At 45.6% G+C, this 25,307-nt stretch overlaps 1 protein-coding gene across 1 annotated transcript in view; it reads left to right on the forward strand.

The window, feature by feature from the left end:
• The window catches only part of CHSY1 (chondroitin sulfate synthase 1), an 80,442-nt gene extending 59,903 nt beyond the window's left edge, over positions 1-20,539 (forward strand). The window contains exon 3 of the mRNA XM_074837484.1: positions 15,688-20,539. Within this exon, the coding sequence (XP_074693585.1) occupies positions 15,688-17,280 (1,593 nt within the window). The 3' untranslated portion in view covers positions 17,281-20,539. The remainder of the gene's footprint in view (positions 1-15,687) is intronic.
• Positions 20,540-25,307: the final 4,768 nt, after the last annotated feature.

A 25,307-nucleotide genomic window follows, 5' to 3' on the forward strand; every position in this document is an offset into this window, starting at 1 on the left:
CTCGACCATCAGCATGTGTGCTCGGTGGGGCTGTCGGCTCCTAGAGTGCCTCTGACAGCTTCTCATATTGGCTCCCCCCAGTTTTGTGTCTGCAGCAGGACCTACACGATGCTGATAACTGTTTGGCTATTTCAGTTTTGCTAAGGAGGGCTTGGCAAGTGATCTCCCAGCCATCTTCCCGGACTGCATTTACAAAGGGGCTGTAGCTCTTCTACATAGTTCTTGGATGGAAAGCGCCCATTCTGCCGAGGAAACCTGCTCCAGAAGCTCACTAGCAGGCACAGTTGTTTCTTCTGCTTGTGTCAATGCCAGGACTTAAACATCAGGGAAACCAGAATGTTTGCGCTGTGAGCTAATCTACTCTTTAAAGATGTTAGATAATGTAATAAAATAGCTCAGTGGTGCATTGCAATTACCTTTCACATTTCGTTATGCTTCTAAAATTTTTGTCTTCTGAAACTAGAACTATATTTTTAGTACAGTGCAATCAAAAATGTCTGGCCAAGAACCTGATATAGTACCTAGGAAAATGGAAATATTCCTTTAAATGTCTTCCAGAGCTGTGGTTTCCTCTGAGTATTAAACTCCATTTGTTATGCCCTGATTACATACTTTGGTCTGGGTTATATATGGCTTAGATTTATAATTCCATATATATGGACAGTTTGATCTCCTCCTTGTATTTTTAATAACAGACAGCACAGCCTAGACTTTTATTTTAGCATGACATAAGCATAATTATTTAGTGGGCAAGAGGATGAAGATTACATTCTTTTGTTTGCCACTCAGACTTACAGATTTTATTTATTTTTTATTTCTTCATGGTTGTGACCAAAAGATTCATGCTATTTAAACCCTAACTATTATGTCAGGGTAATGGTTTCCGTAACTTGCAAGTGAAGAAAGAAACTTAATATAGAGTCAGCTAACTCACCAGTGGAGCGGATTTGACATTTGGATTTGACATCATTCAGCAATGACATGAATTGGTGCATCGCTTACAAACCTGCATCTTGGTGAGTTCACATAGTTCACTCTTTCTGGCATTTTGCAGCACTCAGAGCAGTAGTCCCAACTACTCTCATAAACTACAACCCCTTACTATCGTCTGTCTTTTCAAGTCTTCAGTATATCTCTCTTCCTGTAAGGAAATTTCCAGGCTGGCATTTATCACACAGCTTCCTATCTGACATGGTATGTGTGTAGAACTGCTATATGATCCCCTGCAGCTCATAAAGCCCCAACTGTCACCTTGAGCAGGTCATCGGCTGTTGGTACCTGTGCCTGTCTAGTTGCTCTCCAAAGGAACAAAAACCAAAACCAGAGCAGAGCAGACCAGCTCAGGTAAATGTCCTTTCGAGAGAGCTTCCAGTCTCAGCACCGAGTGGGAGTTCTCTGGAGGATGAAGATGAGAAGGGTGTTTTGGATAGGGTTGGTGTTTGATGTGTGCTTTTTGATGTTGTGGGCTTGTTTTACTTTCCCAACGCATTTTAGCCCTTTGACAAAATGGAGAAGCTGACAGTTAATGAGTTGGGTGGTTTCTTTCCCGTTCAAAATGGACAGGAGGGCTACACCACAGAAAAAAAAACAGCCTACAAGGAGCCCAGGAAGCTGGGCTTTCAGTGCCAGGAAGACTTGCTTTGACCTACTTCTTGACTCACTGCAAATAACATGTTACATCTGCTAAGATGATGCTGTAACTCTGCTAGTGGGTCACAAAACCTGGACACTCATCCTTGCTGCCAAAGAGGGCAGTGCTCTGCGTAATGGGAAGGCAGCAGCAGGCAGGCACCAAGCGTGCTGGGTCTTGAGGGTTTGGGCCACGTCACTTCAGTTCCAGCTGTAAAACCATTTTCTTAAAAATCCTCCCAAGTGTGAAATCCCAGACCTCAAGAACAGGCAGTACTTTTGTTGAAAATCAACATAAAGCAATGAGCAATACAACATGTTGTGTAATTCACATGTGTCTGTCTCCTCACCCGTCCTGAGTAAGGCAGCAGTAGAAGTATCCTTTCTGAGTTGATGGATTTAGTGGAGTTTGTATGTGATTTCTTTTAATGTGCTTCAAATTAGTCATGGTGCTTTATTTCCTAGGCTTCATTAAGCTTGTGGTCTGACCATATTGTGATAGTCACTCCTAGCAGTTTACTGAATACTAGTTTTAATATCCGGATATAGATTTCTTCAATATCCTGCAATGCTTTTTTCAGTGCTTTTCTGGATAATGCTAATACTAAACAGTCTGTGATGCACCAGGCCCCCGAGCTACATTTTAAGGTTAGCATAATGCTTTCCATCTTTCATCTTTGCGCAACACAGACTGCTGTTATGTTTTGGGGTTTTTTTAGGACATAAAGTACCCAAAAGGAACATCTTGCTTAAAAAGTACTATAAGATGACACAGTGGTGCTGCAAGCTTGCCTCCTCTGGTCTGTCATTGTGTCCTCTCCTTTCCACTCTCTCTCTCTCTCTTTGCCCATCCTTTGCTCCTCTCTTCTTTCTATCTGTGGGAAATATCATAACAGTGCACTGTTTCCATGGAGAACAAAATGCTCAGGAGATCATCTCTGTATTATTCTGGCTTAAAGACCTGTAGAAACAAACGTCATTTCAGAAGGGAAAATAAAAGTTCTCTTTTGACAGTTTGCTGAATAAAAAGATGGCACACAATAGATTGGGCTTAATTTGTCACCTGTGTTCCTGTGGCACTACTGAATTAGCTGTTAAAATTTCTGTGAAGGTAGAAAACAACTGTTTTGCAAGTCAAGAGGTCAAACTTCCCTCAGAGACAGAGGGTTGTTATTCACTGATGTGTATTGAAGCAGTTCTGGACCAGGTGTAGATTTGCCTTCTCCAAACAGAAAAAAGCCTTTGAACATATTACCATTGCCTTAAAAATAAAAAAGAAAACTATCTCCTCGGGCATTTGACAGGAGGCCAGACCTCAGAGGACAGCTGAAGCGAGACAGACAGGTTTCTAACATCTGTTTCGGGTGGGTGGATTGTATTTGACTTTGGCGTTCACATCAAGGCGAGGCAAAGGCAGCAGAGGCACGGCTTGATAAAAATCATGGTCCGGCACCCTGCATGCTGCCCCACTGGCTCTTTGATTTAAAAAAACCCAAACAGTGATGGGCAAAACAGCCATGAAATAAGGGGTGAGAATCCTGGGGTACACGCATAGCTCTTTCTGTAAGTTTTAGAGAAAAATACTGGTAATGCTGGATTTGGCATCCCAGATCAGGTTGTGCTATAGAGTATGTCCTTGACAGATGCCCTTGAGCGGAGTGAGCACCTTCCTCCCACCCTGAGCTCTCTGGGTGCCTCCAGGCCCTGCCAGATGAGCTGTGTTGAACAGTACTGCTATTTTAAGATACAAGTAGTGTGTCAGTGCCCACCTTGCTTTCTGACACAAAGTGCTGCCCCCAGGGCTGAGTCAGCAATGCTGCCAGCTGAGCCTGTTTGCAAAGACTTGCTCTCAGTAGCAATTTTAAAGCTGGTTGTCAGCTGTGAGTTGGGAGCGCACCTATTTGCTCATTGGGTTCATGTCAGAGCCCTTATTAGCTCCAGCCTAAAACCGCACTGAACTCGGGAACAACCTGCAGTTCAGATGATACAAGTATATCTCAGAAGAGTACTAAGGAAAATGCAGCAGAAAGTAGTCCTGTGTGTCCCTCTGAAAGCCCCATTGAAGGGCTCTGGCTCCCTCGTGGACGTGCCTTGGTGGGACAGCAGAAGAACACAGTGCCCATCCATGCACCCTGCCCTCCTGGGCCGGTGGCCCGCCTGCGTCTGAACCGCGGCGATTTATAACGCCCCAAGGAAACGAGTACCCGTTTCAATGCAGCTTTAAGCTGTCAGGCTGTAAATTGTCTTGGTTCAGGAGCTACTTCAAAGCAGCCCTGCCTTCCTGCAGCAAGGAGAGGGCTTTTTGGCAAACCCAGCGTAAGTCATTTGCTATTCATGAGTCGAATCCCTGAAATGTCCTCGATCAACAACTAAAAATGGGTCATAAGAAGACAAGGCATCGCTGTCTGGTGAATGAAGCTGCTAACTCCACCAGCCTTCTCCATCTGTTGGATAAAGCTGCTTCTGCTTTCTCAGCAATGGCTTTTCCTCCCTCCCTGCCCTTCTCCGTTGTGCGCAGCAGCGTTGAGCACCCACAAGGTTTCCTGAAGCAATGGGACTTTGACCCAGAAGATCTCCATGTTTCCCTGCTCCATTCCCATTGCTTCTGTCTCCCAGATGAGTGAAAAGTGCTGATGGGGTATCACTAATGAAAATGTTAAAATTCCTCCAAGCTACCTGGTCTCCAAATCTAGAAGGGCTGCAGTGTTCAAGGAAGAGGGAAAGAAAACACCAGCTGGGTGCAAGTGGAGACTTGCTGGCTGCTGGGAGGATGGTGGGACCACGCAGCGGTGGCTGCAGGGAACAGGCACAAATTTCGGAGCTGGGTCCGCTCTCCCAAAACTGCACCTGCGGCAGTTTGGTTGCAACCAGCAGAACAAAGTGTCCTCCAGGTTGGAAGCGGAGGAACAAAGAAAACCCTGCGAAGGGACCAAAACACTCTTCGTGTATGTGGGGCTAATGTTCAAAAGAGAGCAAATCCTTCACCAAGCTTGGGGAATATTTGAGGTAGTGATTAATCTATTTTTTTCCTTTACATTTCTAATGGTGGCTGTTGTATTTTACATTCAGCATAACTGCATTTATCGGTATCCACAGTTCCTGCTTTAATTTAGGGCATTACAAAAGCAGCAGTTGAATATTCTTGTCAAAGCCAAATGATGGATCGTGTACATCAGCGAAGCTTAAACACACCCGCTCAGAGTTGAGCCCCTTGGTTTGACAGACCATGTGTAATGCAAGAGGCACTTGGGTTTCAGAGGCTGCAGAGTAACACTGCTTGTTACTTTTCCAAACTGTGCCAGACAGCAAACTTCCAGAAAACCTCAGACCATATACAGTTAGCCAGCAACACTATGTGAAATCTTTAACCATATTTGAACGAACGGGCTAACTTGGACACCGCAAGGAGGGAAATGCCAGTCTGCCTGACAGCTCGTTTTAATAATGAGAAAGTTGTTCCACTGACAGAAGGACAATAAAAGCTGTGGCTGCGTAGAAAGATGTTGCCTTTCTTCTAGTTCAGAGCATACATGAAACTGCAGAGGAATGGGCTGGTCCCAAACCTGTGCATGTGCAGCTGTGCTTTTCCCTTCTTTCACTGCTTTTCCCTTCTTTCACCACTTTTCTCCTCTTTCACCACTTTTCTTTCTGGGGTGTTGAATCTGCACCCACCTTGCAAACCCTATCCAAATGAGGCTCCATTTTGCATTAGTAAATAGCTACTTTCTCCTAAAATGTGCCTTTTTTAAATTATATTATCCCTTGTGCTTTACTGAAGCAAGTCATGAAAATAGGTGACCTTTGTAGTTAGAGCTATTAATGCACAATTTATGGGGCTTTTGACATACAGGGCATAAAAGTCAAATTCTTGAGAGATCATCAGCCAATGGGCAAACTTCCTCTGCCGATCCCCCCGTTGATCAAGGAGCTGTATCTTTTATAACCAAACTACTGTGGATTGCATGTGTTCTATATGGCAGAACTCTCTGAGGCAGAGACCTTGTCGTTGTATGGTTTTGGCAGTGCCACGTCTATGCTGGATGGTGTACATATGGTTTCCAGCGATGAGACAAAGGGCAGTTTTTGCTTTTAAACTCAACACAGAATAGTGGGCAGGCTTTAAGTCCTGCCTGGTAATGATATGAGCGCAAGAAAAACACTTTCGCAATCATGGCATCTCGCTGTGGAAATTCTGTCTGCAGCAGCAGCGTTACCGCACGATGCTCTTTACCATCGCAGCCTTCTAAAGCTGCGTTATCCCAGGGCCAGGGCTCAGCTGTAGGATCCTCATGGGCTGATTGAAACATGTGGCTTCTCCACATAAAACAGGGGTTTGTGGCTTTATTTCCCTCCCCTCCTCTGAGCAATTATGAAACAATTCTTTTGGCAAAAAAAGAATGTGCACGCGTTTAAAACGCACACTTCAGAACAATGCTGTGCAGCTTTAGTGAACCCTGGAAGCTGTCATCCTGCGCTGCTCCCCGTGTGAAACCAGCTGGTGATTGAGTCCAGGCCCTTGTAGATGGTCTTGAAATCAGCTCCAGAAATGGTGGCTCTGGCTGAAAAAACAGATTGAAGATGAAGAACTGATCTGAGCTCACAGGCTGGTGAAAGAGGAGCAGTGAAACCATCCGCCTGTGTCACAAATGTTACATCGCCTGTATCAGGCACCAGTTCTGTGGGAGTTTGTAAGTAACTCCATAGCTTGTTCTTATTTTCCACCAAGAGGAATATAAGGAGACGTTCTTTTAAATCCAGCTTAATTTTAGGAGAAGCAGCCAGATGATCGCGGAGTGAGTTCCCACTCCGTTGCTGGATGCCTTGGAGGGGCATCCTGCTGACACCGGTCCCGGGCAGGAAAGCCAGCGCTGCCTCGTGCTGCCGGCTCCCCTCCCGTTCAGAGCAGGCCAGCCTTCAGCAGCTGCCAACAAAGGCAGGCAGCCTTGCTGCACAAACAGAGGGAGATCATGCTCCTCACTGGGAGGCTTTCTGCTTTTGGAGGGCTGATATATAGTTAATCGCAGGCCCTGGTGCCTTGTGCTCAGCCACAGTGGCTCTTCCTAAGCTTGCTGAGGTGGAGGGGTAGTGGGGACACCTGGGATGGCCAGTGGCCTTCAAACTGTGCTGAACTACTAACAGGGTTGGCTGGTAGATGGGGGGGACTTTTCATCTGAAAGAAGTCAGATGAATTCCCATGGAGCTCCTCATCACCTGCAAGCTCAGAGCTGCTGCATGCCCTTTTTGCTAAAGGGCTGTGGGTATTAAATCACTTCAAGTATTGGGTATCCTCATCGTGACCCTGCAAAAAGCAGTTAGTGAGCACCATGTTGGAGCACTCATTAAAATCCAAGCCTGGAGGAGAGATGGCTGTGCCATGTGGTTAACACAACAGCGATTCAGCCATCACCTTTGTGCTGTTGCAAACCAAGGTGACACTGGTGAGACAGGAGCAGAGCTGAGCATCGATCCAGCTTGTCCACATGGATCCTGCAAGGCCACATGGACAGAATGAGCCTGCTCTGGGAGTTTATTTAAATGTTGGTTTGCTCTGTGTTTCAGACATCCCCGCCAGCATGAGGTGGTGTGCAGCTGCCACCTCCTAGGGACAGGTCACCACCAGTTTGGAAGGGGCTAAGGTTTCAAGAGTGTGTCCTGAACAACGTCCCTTGTTCCAGCTGCTCGCCTGGCAGAGGTGCAGTGCAGCAACACCCAGGAGAAACGGCTGTTGTGGCAGCTGGGAGGAGGGCTCGCTAGCAGAGAGATCAGAAATCTAATATATTCTCAGTTTTCTGTCAGTTTTCGTTAGCCAATACGGATGCTGCTGGCAGAGAAGTGGTTTTACCATCGGTTATTAGGAAAGCATAAAGCAGACGGGTTTCTAAATGCAGTTATGAAAGATGCTCTGTCACGTTGAGGCTGTTACTGGCACTGCAGGTTCGAAGGGCTGCAGCTCTGACACAAGCAGTTCAGCAGTTGGCCTTGTCTTGGGGATTTTATTCAACATTCCCAGCTCCCCTCTCGCCCCTTTCCAAAAGATATATTCCTGCCATGAGGGATCAGAAACAGCAAGCATGGCCTGTTGCCATAAAGAAGGGAGCTATGTCCCTCCTCATCTAAAACAGTGCTGCTGAAGCTGGAAGCGCCAAAAGTCTTGAAAATGAACCTGTTTTTTAAAATACACCCCCACCTTTTTACACCCAGGGAAGAACTGCAGCAGTAGCTATTGTGAGGCCAAATCTTCGCCTAATTAAATTCATAGTAATCTCCTGTGAAGGCTCAGAGAGATTTAGAGGTTTGTGCTGATGTGACTGCTTCAGTACTGTACTTCAGCCCAGAGCTGTGACTGTGACATTGTCTCCATGTAGAGCACCGAGTACCTACTCAGGGGTGGGGTTTCCTGAAACATCTTGCATCAAAAGAAAGCTGTGCTGATGATGTGGGCAAGGCTGACGAGGCTGGAGATCGACTGGGGCCCATCCTTCCCCCAGGGTTCTTGCAGAATCTGGTGTTGGCAGAGACCTGGAGACCTGGTCTGGTGTGTGCTACAAAATCGCTGCTGTCCCCAGCCAGTCTGGCAGAGAGGCTACACTGCTTTGGCTTTATTTCTGGTGTTGGACTGGTGTTGAGATGATTCGTGGGTGCCTAGGCTGCAGCTAAAGTTTCTCCAAGCAGAGGGTTTCTTCTTCACCCCCCTGTAAGCAGCAGCTTGTGGTGGTAGCCTTGCCAAGTGTTTTGGGACCAAAAAGGCTCATCATCCGTCATGGCTCACAGCTCCTACAAAGCCACTGGATGTGAAAAGTAGCTCCCAAGTAGGAATCTTTGAATTCCACGGACAAAAGTATTTCTAAATGATTACATTACTGACTCTTGAAAACACATGGTGGAAAATCACGCAGCAGCCCAGAAGAGGTCTTCTCTTCTGTAGTCTCTGCTCAGAGGAGGCTGCATCCCTCTGTCTTCAGCATCCAGAAAACTATTTTCCAGGGTGTCAGAAACTTTCTGCTCATCATCTCTAAGAAACTACCCTCCAAGGGTCATGTGCTGCTGCTCTGAAATCTTAACACTTTGCATGAGACAGAGCAGACACAGACTTCCAAGGCTGTGGCTCTTTTTTTCATGGGCCTGTTGAAATTTGTAATGAAAACCAAGTTTTTCTTGTACTCTGCCTGTACTGCAGAATCTAAAAGTGTGGAGTTGACAACAAGGAAAAGAAATCCCAAGACGCGGTATATTCGGTGGGCAAGTAATTTGGCATCATCCCTGTGTCTGGCCTTTAAATGAGCAAATCAGCAGCGAGTTACTGTATTCCTGGGTTTGTTTGGATCTGGGACAGAGGCAGTCCCTCTCTGCTGGAGAGGGAGAGCTGAATCATTTGCTCCATGGGTCAGAGCCTTAGCTTGAGCAAGGGAGAGCCATGTGCAGAGCGGCACTTTGCACTAAGACTCGTAATTTGGAAATTTTGCTAGAAACAAATTTTGAGCACACATTCTCAAGCAATAGCAAAGATAATTAGTCATTAGCACCTATGATGTTCTGCTTCTTTAATAGCCATAGAGTAGAACATTTGTTAATATTTAGTGGTGTTTTATTTGGTTTTGTTTCTGTTAGATCAGAACCGTTGGAAGAAAACCCCGCAATTGCATCCAGCTCTCCTAAGGTTTGCAAATTAAATTGAAATATCCTAAAATGGCACATTCTGTTTTATCTGGTTGCTCCTAAGGTACAAAATGCTTTCAGGTTATATTCTGGTTTATGCTTTAAAAATATAAATCTGTGTCTCTAGAGAAGCAGTTCCAGGCTTTATGGAGTGCACAGTGGCACCTGTGTAGTTTATGTGTCAGATATACCCAAGGGCGAAGGATGTTTTACTAAATGGGCAATTACCTTCCTTTGAGAGTGTTATGTGACTGCACTAGTCTTTCTTTTTTTTACACACCAGATCTGATTCAACTTGTCCCCCTTATCCAAAATAGGGGAGACCTGAAGAAGGAATCCTTGCTTCATGACTAAGAGGAGCCCAGGATCCTGTATCCTCGTTTAGACCAGGAGGGTGAAGCTCCATTTAGTTCAGGGTCAGGGGGAGGGATGTTCTCCTCTGCTTTGTAGCTAGAGGATCTCAATTCCCAAGTGACATGGATTGCTCCCACATGCAGGTTTTGGGTAATGAGATCGTCAAGCTCAAGGTCAGAGGTGAAGTACACGATGCCAGTTTTGAAGAGACATTCATTTTTGTGGGTTTTCTTCTTTCTGTTGCCAAGCTGGGAATACTTTAAAGGCTACTTGATTTGAGAAACTGTAAATGAATAAGTAATTTTTAAGCTCTTCTACTTGCTTAAACAAGAAAGGATTGGGGAGAAGGACAGTTGTTTAATTAAACAGCTACTTGGTATTGTTAACAAAAGATTGAACTCCAGCAGTAACTCTCCTAATTCAGATTCCTTGGGAATTCAGTGACCTTGAGTTTGCTGTGCTTGAAACTTGCCTTAGATACTTGGCTTGCTTTCTCGAATACTTTGGAGAGGAGAGCGGTGCAGAAGACGCTGCGAGGCTCTTGAGTGAGACAGGCGCTGTTTCGCTTAGTATCATATAAGAAGAGGCAATTGTGTTGTACAAAATAAACGTCTTGCTTCAGAGCATGCCTGGAGTTATTGCACTCAGAGGTCGCAGTATATCACAGCTGGATCTGCCTCTGCTTCTCTAGCAGTCTGCTATGGAAATTTTGAGTACTGGGTTCAGAATGTCCAGCTGATTTTCTTGCCCCTCTTTAATTTATGAAACGAAGCAAGTGCGAACCAGTGGTACATGATGAAATTTGTGTGAGAAGTAACTCGTCTGAGGAATCATATCATTTAAACGTGCCCCAGAGCGCAGGGCTTCACTTGCCAGCTGAGAGGGAAGTCTGATCTCCCAGCGCCGAGTGGTGTTTCCTGCATCCTTTCCTGTAGTGGCAGCTGGGGAGGTTACAGGGATGAACGAGTGGCCAAGTTCACTGGAAATGAGTGTTTATGCATTACTTCCCAGTGTTTGTCTCTACCATAATAACTCTGCCCAGGAGTGACTTCAGTCATGTAAGTGGTTAGCTGTGGGATCGCACATAAAGCATCGAGATTTAAAACGGAAAGATCATCGTTAATAAGAACCCTGAATACACAGAGTTGTATCCGGGGAGGTCACTACAGTCTCCTTTTCCACCGTAGGCCAGTCAGCAGTAAACGAAGACCCACTGCTCCTTTCCATTGGGTCTACGTGCAAAATATTTTATTACTTTAGCTATATTGGTGATCTTAAAAAACAGAAAACTAGTGATCTGTTTTGGTTAATCAGTCCGAAGTGGCAAAGCTGTGTTAGTGCAGCTACAATTATTTCATGCAGTTGCTTGGGATGTGGGTGCAAAACATCTTCATTTCACTTCAACCAACCAACAGGAACTTCCCCCTTGCACCACTGCGGCTGCACCTCTGGAAGGAGGAGTGAGGGGGAGATGGAGATGGGGACGAGCATCCTGCGTAGTTTTGGCAGCTGAGCTGTGGGGCAGGGCAAGGGCTGTCCCGTCCCCTGCGTTACTCCCGAAGGAGAACAGCTCTGTACCAGCTGCGGAGAGAGACCTGCATGCTCATCTCCCCGCAGCTGAGGTGCTCATATGCTAGGTGACATTAGCCATCTTTAGAGCTTTTAATTAGTTTGGCTTTGTATTTAAAGCACATCTTGGGCATTTTGAGGCCTGCCATACAACATGTCTTGTCCATGATTGCATTTCATGAGACTTGTGGGGCTGCGTTTTCTGGGCTGTGGTAGTACAATCTGGAGCTGTGAGAGAAAGCCCTCGGGGGCTAATCCGTGGCTGCGGGCCAGTTTCTGCATAAACTGGTCTTATTTTTAAAGTCCATTTTCTCCAGTACACTTTTTTTGGCCTGCAAAAGACTTCTTCATTTAAAACGAAGAACATAACACTCTCTCCTTTCAGTTGGTCTTTTGGACACGAGCCAGTAGTGCCCACAACAGCTGTACCACAGTTTAAACATTCAGTCTCTAATGGTTTGGGGAACATTAGGGTTTTTAAGGCTTCAACAGGTCTAGAGTAAATAGTGGTCAATAAAGAGTAGCTCTTCTTTGTATCCCTACGCTCTCAGTGCTCTGCACTAGAATAAAGCATGCTTAGAATATAATCAGTGCAGAATTAATATCCATGAAAGGTTCTTTTTTTTGAAAAGAATCATAGAGAAACCTGTTTCACTGAAAGAAGAGTTTGCAAGAGTTCAACTCGCAACAGTCTGGTAACAGGCCTGGGGAAGTTTGCACGTAATGTCTGTTAGAGACGTGCATGTTCTGGGCTTGTGTCGCTCCCCACGTGTGTGTTTAACGGCTGCTACGTGGGAGGAACAAATAAATTACAGGTATTACTTTCTCTGTCGTCTTCTCCCACCCACCTATTAACGATGTACACAAGAGGTAATTACGATTTTTTGTCTTCCTTATGGCTTTCCAGTATTGCGTGGAGTCGAAAACCTGTGTGTGCTAATGGGTAATATTGAGCATAGTGTTTTGGACTCTGGTGAGGTAGAAACTGTGTTAGCAGTGATGGACAAGTCAGGCATTGCCCTTGTTCGGGATTGAACCCAATGCAGAGGACTAGCGCTGCCTTAATGATTTAAGCAACTTAATGTTGGTGGAGCTGTCAAACCGTATGGAGGGAACTGCTCATCTCTTTCAAATTTTGTAGATGGGGATGAGAAAACGCAATCCATGTGGGGCTCCTTATTGTGAATGGAAGCCCACGAGCATCACAGCGCTTCTGTGGCATTGGGTCAGTGTCTGCAGGTGCCTTGGCCCAGGAAGGGTTAAATTGCTTTGTTGGCTGCTGGCCACATGGACTTTATTTGCAGCAACTCATGCCAATGTGCAAAAATAGTTTGTAAGTCATTATACTCTCTGTAGGGAATTGATTAACCCCTTCCCATACCCTTGGGTGTGTTTCCTACTGGTGTGGGGTGTACCTTGGGTCCAGGCCGGGGGTTCGGGGCTGCAGGATGCTGGCACGTCTCGTGCCTGCTGCCGCTTGCTGAGTGCGAGGAGACAAGAGGGACGCTGGAGTAGGAGAGGGGGAGACTTTATAGGAAAAACAATGAAAGTGCCAGCCTTGCAAGGCATTCTTCTGAAAAAATAGGGTTATATAAAAGCTTGGCTACTGTGGTGCTTCTCATTAGTTGCACTGCAGGGTTGGCTGGAGCGCAGGGTTTATAACAGTTGTCACCTTTTTGGCTGGAGCAGGGTGGCCATTAATACATGTTTCAGTTGTAAATTGCTTTGCTTTGAAGCATCAGTAAAGTCTTGCTGAGGTATGTTTTATTTTCAGTTCAGTTTTCAAAGTTAGCTAGTTTGTGGAAGAGGCAAATAGTAGTATTAAAAGTTCAGAAGTTAACCAGCCTAGCTAAGAGGTTACCCCTGCATGGCAAGCCAGAGCTTTAAAATACGCTTGTTAATTTTATTTGGGGCCATTTGCTAAGAGTTCATATCTTTACTTCCACTGGGAAGTTTCATAACATTTTCCTACCCATCGGTATCCTATTAAAACTTTGTTGTGTAATCTAAAAGCCTTTCTGCTTCTCATGGTTTCCTCTTGCAGCTAATTCAGAATGCCCTAGATGGCAGTTTTGGAATAAATGCATTCAGGCTGCATGGTCTTGATTTTGTTTTCTTATAAATTCAAAACGAGATTTGAAGTTAAGTCCCATTGTCAATTTTCCTTTAAATAATAGTTGCTGAATGACATGATTTAAGAATTTTTATCTAATGTCACAATACTTCTGGGAAAGCCTGTGCCTATAGTTGTATTGTAGCTAAAATGTCAGTGAATGCTGTTACCATACACATTTAATACTTCTCATCCTACATATATATATATGTATATATATATATATATAGTGTTGGAGAGGATAAATCAGTGGAGTCAGTAAAAATATATGTGGGTCCTGCAGTGTTGGGCTGGTCTTGTTCTTGCTGTGTGAGCTCTCGATTGTAATAAACTGTGCTTACAGGACTGACTGTAAGTGGGTGTGATTTGAGGTCTCCTAGAGCCCTTAACAGAAGCAGCAAGGTTCAAAGTGGACAAACAATAAAGTGTTATTAGTAGAGGAAACAATATAGGGGTACAAATGAAGAACAGTCTTTGGGTGAGTGGAAAAACATGCTTCTCGGGAAAGCATGAGATTCATTCAGTTTGGATAACTCTGAGCTGAACATAGGATTAGACCAACTAACCTCTGCCCGTAGCACTCTTTTAAATCTTGCATGACTTCTAAAGGGATATACATCTTGACAGGCAGTTCATCTGTGGCTTGCCAGGAGGCCATCGCCAAGATGTTCTCCTTTGGCTGCGTTGCTGTATGGGATCTATCTAATAAGAGGCAGCCTCTGGCCTGAATTGCTCACAGACGGCATGAAAGCAGCAGGAATCACTTGGGGGGGACTGGGCAAGAAAGTGAACTTGAGCAGGAAAGGAGAAGGGGTGGCAGATTGGAAAAAACCCATTGGACCCATGAAAAAAATGGCTTTTCTTTCTCAGTCCAGCTGAAATTCCTCCCTCCCTCCTTTGAAATGAATTACATTTGTTCAGGTTAAAATCCATGTGAGCCTCTTCAAATAAGCGCAGCTTGCTCCTGTGCTGTCCACAGTGATACGCTGAATTTCAGGTTTCAGTATGCGCACATCTGGTTTGTTAAGATAGCGGCAATTAAATCCAGGTGTAAGTTTATCCCTTAGATTCAATGTCTGTCCACAGTAATGGGAAAAATGCAACTGCAGGCCTAGTAAAACAGGACTTCGGCTGGGTCTGAGCAGCTGGTAGAAGCATCACTTGCACTGTCTGTTAAAGGGAGGCTTTCTGTGCCTGTGATTTTCCTTTTAGTGCTCTGTTTAATTGCCATCATATTTGAGTCATTCTCAGTTCTGTTCATCTTTTGGATTTTAGCTCTGTGCTAATCTTTATGGCCCTTTTTACGTGTGCTTTATTAACTGTATTACCTATAGCAAATTCTGCTGCCAATAACATAGATTGGATCCTGTAGCAAATGAAGCTGTCGTGTCAGCTCCTCTGGCAGGTTGATGACATCTGTGTTGTGACACTGAAGGAGCCCGTGATCTTTTTAAGTGTCCATTGTCTAGGCTGGTATATAACTTTAGCCTGAGGTTTTTTTTTTTCTCTTGGGTTGGTTTTTTTTCAGTTTATTTTCCATGTATCATCCTGGTTTGCACATGCCTTTCATTATATCAGCTACTGCCTGGTTTGTCTGCTTTCTTAGGCTGTGGCTTTCCATCAGGCTCGTGAATGTAATCTCAGCTCGCTATCTTCTTGTTTTGAAATAGCAATTTTCACTTTAAGGATGCTTTTATTCTAGTGCACATACACATCCTGTATTACCTGCCTTCTGGAACCACTGCTAGGAATCTCAGGCGCATTTTACTTTCTGTTGACATTTTAAAAGGACAGGAGAACTGTAGCTTTGCATTGCAGCACTTGAGATAATGTATTTGGCATCTTGACTAAAACATTCAGCAAGCTGGATTTTTAATGCCTAAACAGCGTTTGGGTGTAACGGAAAAGGTGTCGTCACACTTGCTTACTATGTACATGGCATCCTTTTTTATTGTTCTTTTATTATTGTTGTTAAAGCCCCTGGGAAGCAGACAAATAGTAAGAGTTTTGTAGTGAACACTTCATGGTTTTTTTTTTCCTGGTGATGCTGTGCTGTTGTGAAAAAATGAGCTTACAATCTACTTACTGCTCAGTTGTTTGGCCGACGGTGATATCTCTAGAATGGGTTGTAGTAATCCCGAATCCATGGTCGATGTTTCTTTCACCAGTTTACAATGAATAATCCTCTTAATTTCCTTGAATAGCAGCTGGTATTGCTACAACCTGTGCCTAAAACCAAGAACAGCTTATTCAGAAAGCTGCCTGGCCCTGCGAGCGAGGAGTTTTCTCCCTGCGGGAGGTTGCGTGGGCTAACTTTCACAAGGACAGCACTGCCAAGACGCTAACTTCTCCTTTCTCTCTTCTAGATGCAGCAGCTGTTTTATGAAAATTATGAGCAGAACAAAAAAGGTTATATCCGAGACCTGAGGAACAGCAAAATACACAGAGCCATAACGCTGCACCCCAATAAGAACCCCCCATACCAGTACAGACTTCACAGCTACATGTTGAGCCGCAAGATAGCAGAGCTGCGCCACCGGACTGTACAGCTGCACCGGGAAATCGTCCTGATGAGCAAATACAGCAATACAGAAATCCACAAAGATGATCTGCAGCTGGGGATGCCACCCTCCTTCATGCGATTCCAGCCCCGCCACCGGGAAGAAATCTTGGAGTGGGAGTTTCTTACAGGAAAGTATTTGTATTCGGGTGCCGATGGGCAGCCCCCTCGGAGAGGAATGGACTCTTCTCAGCGTGAAGCGTTGGATGACATTGTTATGCAGGTCATGGAAATGATCAACGCCAACGCTAAGACCCGGGGGAGGATCATCGATTTCAAGGAAATACAGTACGGCTATCGCAGAGTAAATCCCATGTACGGAGCAGAGTACGTTCTTGACTTGTTGCTTCTCTACAAAAAGCATAAGGGGAAGAAGATGACCGTCCCCGTCAGGAGGCACGCGTACTTGCAGCAGACGTTCAGCAAGATCCAGTTCATGGAGCATGAGGATATGGACGCCAGAGAGCTGGCCAGCAAAATCAACCAGGATTCTGGATCCTTGTCTTTCCTCTCCAACTCACTGAAGATGTTTGTTCCCTTCCAGCTCAGCAGATCAAAAGTCGAGAGGAAGGAACTCAAAGACAAGAAGATCAACATCCTGATTCCTCTCTCTGGACGTTTTGACATGTTTGCAAGGTTCATGGGGAATTTTGAAAAGACGTGCCTCATTCCAAACCAGAACGTCAAGCTGGTTGTCCTGCTTTTCAATTCCAACTCCAACCCTGACAAAGCGAAGCAGATTGAGCTGATGAGAGATTACCGCTCCAAATACCCCAAGGCTGACATGCAGGTTTTACCGGTGTCAGGGGAGTTCTCGAGGGCACTGGCTCTGGAAGTTGGATCTTCTCAGTTCCAGAACGAGTCTTTACTTTTCTTCTGTGATGTTGACTTAGTGTTTACCACAGAATTCCTCCAGCGGTGTAGAGCCAATACAGTTTTGGGTCAACAAGTATACTTTCCCATCATTTTTAGCCAGTATGATCCAAAGATTGTTTATAGTGGAAAAGTTCCTAGTGACAATCATTTTGCCTTCACCCAGAAAACAGGTTTCTGGAGGAACTATGGCTTTGGTATTACCTGTATTTACAAAGCTGATCTTCTTCGAGCAGGTGGCTTTGATGTCTCCATCCAAGGTTGGGGCCTAGAAGACGTAGACCTGTTTAACAAAGTCATTCAAGCTGGCTTAAAAACTTTCCGAAGCCAAGAAATTGGAGTAGTCCATGTGCATCACCCTGTTTTTTGTGACCCTAATCTTGATCCAAAACAATATAAAATGTGCTTGGGGTCCAAAGCGTCAACTTATGGGTCCACACAACAGCTGGCTGAAATATGGTTTGAAAAAAATGACCCAAATTTTGGGAAAAGCAGCAATACTAATGGCTCAGTGAGGACAGCCTAATGTCCAGCTATGCTGGAAAAGACTTTTTTTTTAATTATCTAATTTATTTTTGGGAAAATGTTTTTTGATAATTCACTTTTAAAAGACCACACAGGATATATTTTAGAAATCATCATTGTTTTCTTACAAAGCACTCGTTTTGAGAAGAACAAGGCCGTTGGTTTTTTTGTTGTTGTGTTTTTGGTTTTGAACAAAACTGTGATCAATATTTGCCTTCAAACAAAAAAAATGTTTAAGAGTTATCTGACCGATCAGTGGAAATCTGACTTGAATTAGAATTTCCTTATGAACAAAAGATTGTTTCCTACCTTTTCCGTTGCTGTCTTCGTTGCTGGGATTCTGTAAATTGGGACCTGAGCATGCAAGCCAAGTGACAAAACGGTGTATCTAAATGTTTTGTTGTGACGGCTACTGTGCAAAGATTCCGCTTCTTTTGTTAAGGATAGCCATTGTTTTTTAAATTGCGTTAGAACAAAACAAATCGGTGTGACGATGATAAGGGTATTAATCGCAGATTTTTTTTTCCAAATGGCTGATTACTTCAGTTTAAAAATACACTTCCACTTATTATGGCCAGGCGACTTCAAGGGAGGGAAGAAAGTAAGCACAACCTGCTATCCCATTAGTCCTTGTAGAAATTTTTGTCTTATATATTTGGTCCATATATGGACGTAATGTTTTAAGAATCCGTGGTGGGTTCTGTGTATTATCCTCAACCGCTGTCCTGTCTAGAGCTGAGACGATGCGATCAAGAAATACTGAAGCGTAACGAGGGAGGGGAAGAGGATGGGAAATGCGAATCTCTTGCAGCAAAGCGACAGTACGCAGCGAACAATTAGAGATCCCTAACGAGAACTTTTAAAAATCTTCTATACCGAGTGTACTGCACCTGATTGCATTGATATTGTTCAGTCGGTTACGTGATGTTAATGGGAACAATTATTACATTTGATTACTAGTTTTGTTTTGGGATTATTTTTTTCTGTATCTGATAGACTGTTAATTTATTTAATATCCATTGTTTTAGGTTCTTGACCTTTCCTTGAATATCTGTTAGTCATTTTAATATTTTATATATATATATATGTGTGTGTAAATATATATATATATATTAGGAATGTATTGCATCTTCTCACTGATAAGGTAGTGTACATCATACTTGCAGTAAATGATCTCCAAAGATTACTTTCTAAAATATTTTTTCATGAATCTTTTTTCCCAAATTTCTTTTGACATTTTTGGAATGACATCAGTAAGCTTAGGAATTTTTTTGGTATTCTAAGAGGAACTGGGGATGGGGAGGCCGAATACAAGGAAAGTGTGATCCCTGTGAATTAACACCTAGCAAGGTAAGAGAAAAATACACAAAATAAAGTGCCTTAAAGCCAGAAAGGGAGCCCTTTACACTGAGACTTAGACAGTGAATGGACATTGTCATTGGAGCAGATGATCTGTTGGGACCTACCTACCTGTAAATATCTTGCTCAGCAGAAACAAAAAATAAAAACCAGCGAACAATATATTTTTCTATCGTATCCTCCAGCACCATTTCTTCTCATTGCTCTCAGTTCCACTTTGCCTACTCTTTGGGAGGTGGAGACTAGTGAAGGAACAGAGAAAACTGATGCATAGGTTGTTGCCATGTTTGAAGGGATCTTATGGAGTAATTGCTATTCCAGTAGAAGAAATAACCATTGTTTACACGTGTATGGAATATGAACTGCAACTAGTGTAGAGTCGATGTCTTATAATGTTCATCGTTTTTTGGTGACAGTCCCAAGGATGTAGGTACTTGGATGGATTCAGTGCATGGAAAATCTTTTTTTTTTTTTTTTTTTTTTTAAAGACTTGCTTCTAAGATGCAATAAAGACTTTTTATTTGCAATCGGAGCTTCTCATGTCGTCTGCCTCAGTCCGTATCTTTTCAAACAGCATAGGCACAGCCACGAAGGTAAAGCGGTTTTGGGAAGTCCAGGTAAAAGGATCTCCCTCTTACAAAGGGTTTTGACCTCTGTTTTGTGTTTTGGCCTGGAACAAACTTAATGCCACGTACCTTGGCTCCAGGGAAAGGGAAAACAAATCCGTTGATCAGACTCTGGTGTACTCTCCCGTCGCTGCCCGCACTGATGAGCTGTGCGATTCCCCGGGGCTGCTGGTTGTCTCTAACAGAGGTTTTTGAGTTTTTCCTCGTGAAAAGATTAAAACTGTTTTTGCTGTCTGAAAGCATCCATAACTATACATTTAAAATGCATATGATGACAAGGCTGAATAATTTCATAATGTTTTGTGTATTCAAAACCACAGTAAAAATAATTATTAAATGTGTGGAGCACTTATTTTTAATAGCTCTGCCTGTCTTATCACGGCTGATTAATATTGGTGTGAGGCTTTTTTTATGTAAAAATTAAGTCCCAAAGAATCTTAGGGATTACAGAATTATTTCTTCACACAAGGGAAAGAAAAAAAGTAAAAGCAACTAGTATTTGTGGCTGCAGAAAAGAGCTTGAAGAATATGAACCCTAGAGAACTGTACCAAAAGACGGGGGGGAAAAGCCCAGTACTTATACTGTATTTATTAACATTTATGATTATGTAAGACTTTTTTTAGCCCATAACAGCCGGCAAAAGCAGAATGCATGTAAATGGAAAAAGCCGTTTAATGAAAAGCACCCATCTGGTATTGGGGTTTTTTGTCTCAGTTGCCGCAGTTCTGATTCAGTTACCAAATCTGTCCCAGCAGCATTAAAAGCAGGTTTTACACCAGGCTGGCAGGCAACTCTTGAGGCCCCACATCTTAATTGACCACATATTTTATGGACTCGCAGCTTAAAAGTAATCCATTTTAAAGTTAAATTTTGAAATATAACTGTCTATGATAAATTCTAACCTTATAAAACCCGTTTTATACTAAAATAAGCAGTTTGTGCTGCCCAAGTTGTAAGGAGCTTGACCAGGTGGAAGTCATCGGCTGGCAAGTGGTAGCCCAGCCTCTGACAAAAATCCCTTTTGGGGCTGGAACGATTCATTTGCAGTTTACTCTGGTTGTTTGGTTCGAAGAGAAGTTCACTTCATGCTGAGAAGCCAGTTGGTGTTGAAGAACCCAGGAGGGTTTTCCTCCAGTCCATTAAGAAAAACAAGGTATGAGAAAACGAGATGGTGTCAACCTCAAATTGAAGAACATGGTGACCAAGAGGTATTTGCTGAGGTTTGCTTTATATTGAGATGCTTCTCTTCTGCATTAAAACAATTTAAAATGTGAGACATTTCTTTTCCCTCATTCTTCCAGTGTATGCAACCCGTGTCAGATGCCATGCTGTAGGCACGCTCACAGCAATACAACTCCCGCCCAAGCAGAGCTTTGCAGCCCTTCAACACCTTTTCTGGACACCCGTGGGTGCCATTTCCATCTTCCCGGGGCTCATGGTGAGAGACGTGGGTTCCTCGCCCACGTTGGCTGCGCTCACCCTGGCCCGTGGCTCACGGTTGGCAGGTTGGTGGCTCTGGAGGGCTTTGGGGGCCCGTTGTGGCTGCTGAGCTGCGGCGGTGGCTGTCTCCCACCAGTGACTGCTGAGGGACCATGTTCTGAAGCACAGATGGGATGACCCATCACCATTCTCACTCCCTTCACGTATCTTTGCTCCCCGGCCCTGCGTTGCTTGTCAGGGGCTTGATGTCCCCACGCCGGAGCTCCCCGGGGGTCTGACAGCAGCTCAGCTTTGGGTGGGTGATCACCCGCAGATGGTGGAGCTGGTGGCCAGGAGAGGCTGAGGTGAACACCGCAGGGGGCCTGCGAAGGCACCTAAAGCCAGCCTTGGGCCTTCCTCCTGGTAGGGACGTTTGTGGGGTGGATTGGAGAGCCTGGCTGTCCCATGGGCTGTTGGGGGAGTGGCCAGAATTCACTGTGAGTCTCGAGCTGGGGTGTTGAGGCCACGCTTGGCTCTTTGTTCATGAACGTTCATCAGTCACTGGAGTTAAACGGCATGTGAAACTTCAGGGTGGGGCACTGGGGGGGGAGCTGGATTTATTACCACTGTTTTCTAAAAGCACTTCCCTCCCAGCAGCTCATTTCTTTGCTCAAGGATCAGTGATGGCAAAAAGAAGCAAAGGAGATGGGGGAAAGCACAGGTCTGGGAAGGGTGGCGCTGTACTTTCAGTGACAGTTGTGCTTGATGCGACTATTTACAGGTTAAATATTTATATGTAACTTTGCAGAGTCACAGTCCATGGAAGGATTTCAAGTTTTGGTCCTTTAGGCACAGTGGGGTTTTATTGCCCTGAAAAACCAGTGACCAGCTCCCGCCTCCGCGCAGCTTCCCTGGACCTGGCTGTACGGTTCCTTTCAGCAAAATCAGCGAGAAAGTCCCACTGACCCCAAATCTGCTTAGTCTGAGTTTTTGTTGAAGCTCTAACTTTACATTGCAAATTATTAGCCTAAGTTGTTTCGCATGAATACTTGCTAAAAATACTCTGCTTCCACCGCCAGCCTCACTCGAGTGCTTTTTGGAAAGAAAATCTTTCAGAGGAATTAAAAATGGAGCAGGTTAGCGCCTTGCCTGGGGCAGATGCTTCCAGGTCCCCCCGGGTTGTTCCTCCTCCGCTCTGGGACGTGGTGATGTCTGGGCTGGTGGGACGCTGCCCACCTTAGGACCTATTTTAAACAAATGCTTTTGTACCCAGGTCTGCACGCTCTCAGTGTGAGTTATTGCGCTGACTGGAGCAGATTCAGGTTTTTTTGGTCCCAACTGGAGGTCCACGGGGCATGGGCAGCCTTGGAGACATCCTAGACTCCCCAGCCAAGGCATGTTGAGCTGCAGTGCAGCCGCATCCCAGGAGGTTTCCTTCCCCCACTCTTTTACTGGATTTCACCTGGCTGCGGTTGCCAGAAGCGCTTTTATTCCTCACGTCCAAACTGCTGCCGACGCTTTCCCAGGTGCAAGAAACCCGTCTGCGTCCTTTCCAAGCTCCAAAACCCATCTCCCGGCTCTCCTCCAGCCCAGGAATCTCTACCACCTTTTAAATCACATTTATGAGCAGGGTGAAAAAAATTGAATTAACATCAAAAAAATAACAGACTGAATACTGGGCTGGCTGTATTTACTTTCACACTTTAATTCAATAAAAACCTCAACTTTAATTGACCTGAATCAGCTCCAACATTTCCAGTGTGCTGGGCTTGAGTGTCTTGGAAATTGGGGGTCCCCACTGCGCAGCTGAGGGTTCTGGGCGGACTTTGTCCAGGTCCTGCTACACCCCTCGCCGACTGTTTTAGAAAAAAAAGACAAAAAAATAACAACACCTTTGTGCTCTATTGACTTTTTAATAAAGGGCTCATACTAAGGGCACAGTTTAAAGTAATTCCATGATAAAACAAACTTCCAGAGCAAACACGCTGCGATACGGGGCAGATAAAGGCTGTTTGCTTTGCTGGCGTTGGCTCTGCGGGCAGCGGTTCAGGCAGCTCAGAAATGAAAGATGATGGAGCCAGGGCGGCTCGGGGCAGGACCCGATGGTGCTGGGGAACTCGAATTGCCACAGACATGCAGCCTCAGGGGGCGGTTGTGTGTCCTGGCTGGCTGCCCACTGCCAAAACCCGCTTGTCTGTGGTTCCCCTGCTGCTGAGCACCTGCCTCAGGTGATCTCAGCCTCCATCCCCATCCCCAACCCCATCCCTGGCCTCATCCTCATCTTCATCCCAGTCCCCACCCTTATCCCCATCCCCCCCAGCTCTCATCCAGGCTGCAGCCTCCCCCCCCCCTCCCCACACAGCAAAGGTAATTAATGTCCAAATGCAGATGGTGGTTGGAAGTGTGAGTCTCAGTGGGAAGGACTTTTTAAATAATAAAAAAAAAAGAACCCAATATTTTTTAATTGCTTTTTCTCCGAGCAGCTGTGAGCCGTGTCAGGAGCCTGTGCGGGAGCTGCATCAGCCCTTGGTGCAGTGGGACCTTTGGGGTCAGGATTCCCCCTGGGTTTGTTCTGGGAGGCAGGAGGGTAGCAGGGATGGATACGTGCTGCCTTTGGACGTGGTAGCAGTGGCGGCAGCGGTGCTCGAGCTCCTCTGGGGCCTGGCCCCGCTCCCTGCCACAGCTCTCTTGGGGAATTTCTCTGCTCATGGGTTCATGTGAAGCTCTCAGAGCAGTTTTGGGGCAAAGCTGATCCGGTTTTCACACCGGTATTGTTTTCCACTGCCTTGTGGACTGTGGCAGAGCTGACTAATGGCTGCTGCTGCCTCCTCCATCGGAAACCAAATAGACAAGAGGAGCTGGGCGGTGTTTGCGTAAGAAGACCAGGCAGGTTTATATATTTGGAAAAATTTGGCACAATTTTAAAAGTCCTGTTCTCGCATGGGGCCCTGCTTGCTGCAGCCATAAGGGGCAGACCATCAGTGTGGTGGAAATCAAAGGGAAACCCCCTTTCCCAGAGGTCAGACCACCAAGTCCCCAGAGGAAGGTTTATTTGGGCTGGAAGATGACGCTGAAGTGTTTAACAGTGCGGAAACCGGCCCAAATTGCTGTTGGTGCAATAACCAGACTCCAGGGTGACGGCGTGCAGGGTTGGGACACCCATCCTGCACCTGGGGTGGGGGCTCAGCCCCGGCACCGCAGCCCCAGAGCCAGCACCCGCAGCCAGACCCCGCAGCACCCACCGGTGGCTGGCGGGGGGCTTTGTGCCCAGCCAAACGCCTTCCTCGGCTGTGCTGTGTAAAAGACCCTATTGTCAAAAGACAGAGGGGAAAAAAAAAAAAAAACAACACAGGATGAAATTGTATAGAGGAGCTTCCAATGGCTAATATTTTTCACAGGGAGTGGGGCCCCATGGCAGGATGCAGCCGCCTTAATGCTCCTTTCAGTCAGCGCATCCCCATGAAGTGCCAGTGTAGGGCCCTGGGGGTGAACAGGGACCGGCAGCCGCACAGGGAGGGCCGGGGACAGCAGGTCGCTCGCAGGGTGGAGGGAGACTCACCCAGTCCATGTGGGCACTGCAAGCGTCTGAGGACGGGTCAGCCCCAGTCCAGCCCTGGCACCGGGACGGTGGCACCGAGCGAGCTGGTGCTGTGCCAGGGCTCCGCCCGTGCTGGCAGGGGAAGGAACAGGAGGGTCACAGCTTGGCATGAAGGAGCAATTAGCAGGACCTGAAGCTCCGAGGAGCTTGACGAGGTGCTGCTGTAAACACAAAAGCACAAAAAGATGAGAAATAAAAAAAATCAGGGACGAGCTCAGCAGAGAAGCATCTTGCCAGGGATGGGACGGAGAGGGACCCAGCTGTGCAAACCTGGCTGGAAACCCTGTCCTTTGTGAACAGGTCTTTCCTAGGGGGTTTGCTGTTTTTTTTTTTTTAATTTTGGTGTCATTTTGTTAGGTGTTGGTGATGAAAAGTAGCCACCTGCCCTGGCAGTGCAGCAGCCTTCTCCTCGTAAAACAAAGCCAGGGCCAGGGTGCTGGGTAAGCCACCGAAGCCCCACGGTGCTGCCCATCCCACCGCCACGGTCCTGGGGTAAGCCGAGGACAGGCAGGCAGCCCAAAATAGTCACAATATTTCCTGTCCTTTAAAGTTTGCTTAAAGAAAACTAATTTCCTCTGTCCTTTCAGTAGCAGAATACAAAGCAGCAAGCATGGCCCCTTTCCCCACATCCCTTAAAAAAAAAAAAAAAGAATACCTTATTTTTTCCTTAGGCTGAAGCCAAGGGCCCTCGGTGCAGTGTGGGATGGGGGGAGCATCCAGCTGGTGTGTAAAGGTCCACCTGCCCCCACGCTTGTCACCAGGGAACGAGAGGTGGGTTTTGCTCTAATATATTACTTTTTTTTTCCCTGCATGTTGAAGGTAACAGAGAAGGGACAAAAAAAAAACACAACAAAACTTGCATCATCCAGCTCTCAGAAAAATGTAGCTGAAAATAGAGTTTTAAGGCTGAAAAGCACAAAGAGCTGCCTGGTCCATTGGGCAGGGGTGAGTGCAGGGTGTTTTCATGCTCATGTTGGTTTCTGGTAGCAGCACAAAGGGGAGCAGGAACCGACCAGGGCAGCACC

The sequence above is a fragment of the Strix aluco genome, chromosome 12 (genome assembly GCF_031877795.1).
Source record: "Strix aluco isolate bStrAlu1 chromosome 12, bStrAlu1.hap1, whole genome shotgun sequence".
Classification (NCBI taxonomy): Eukaryota; Metazoa; Chordata; class Aves; order Strigiformes; family Strigidae; genus Strix; species Strix aluco.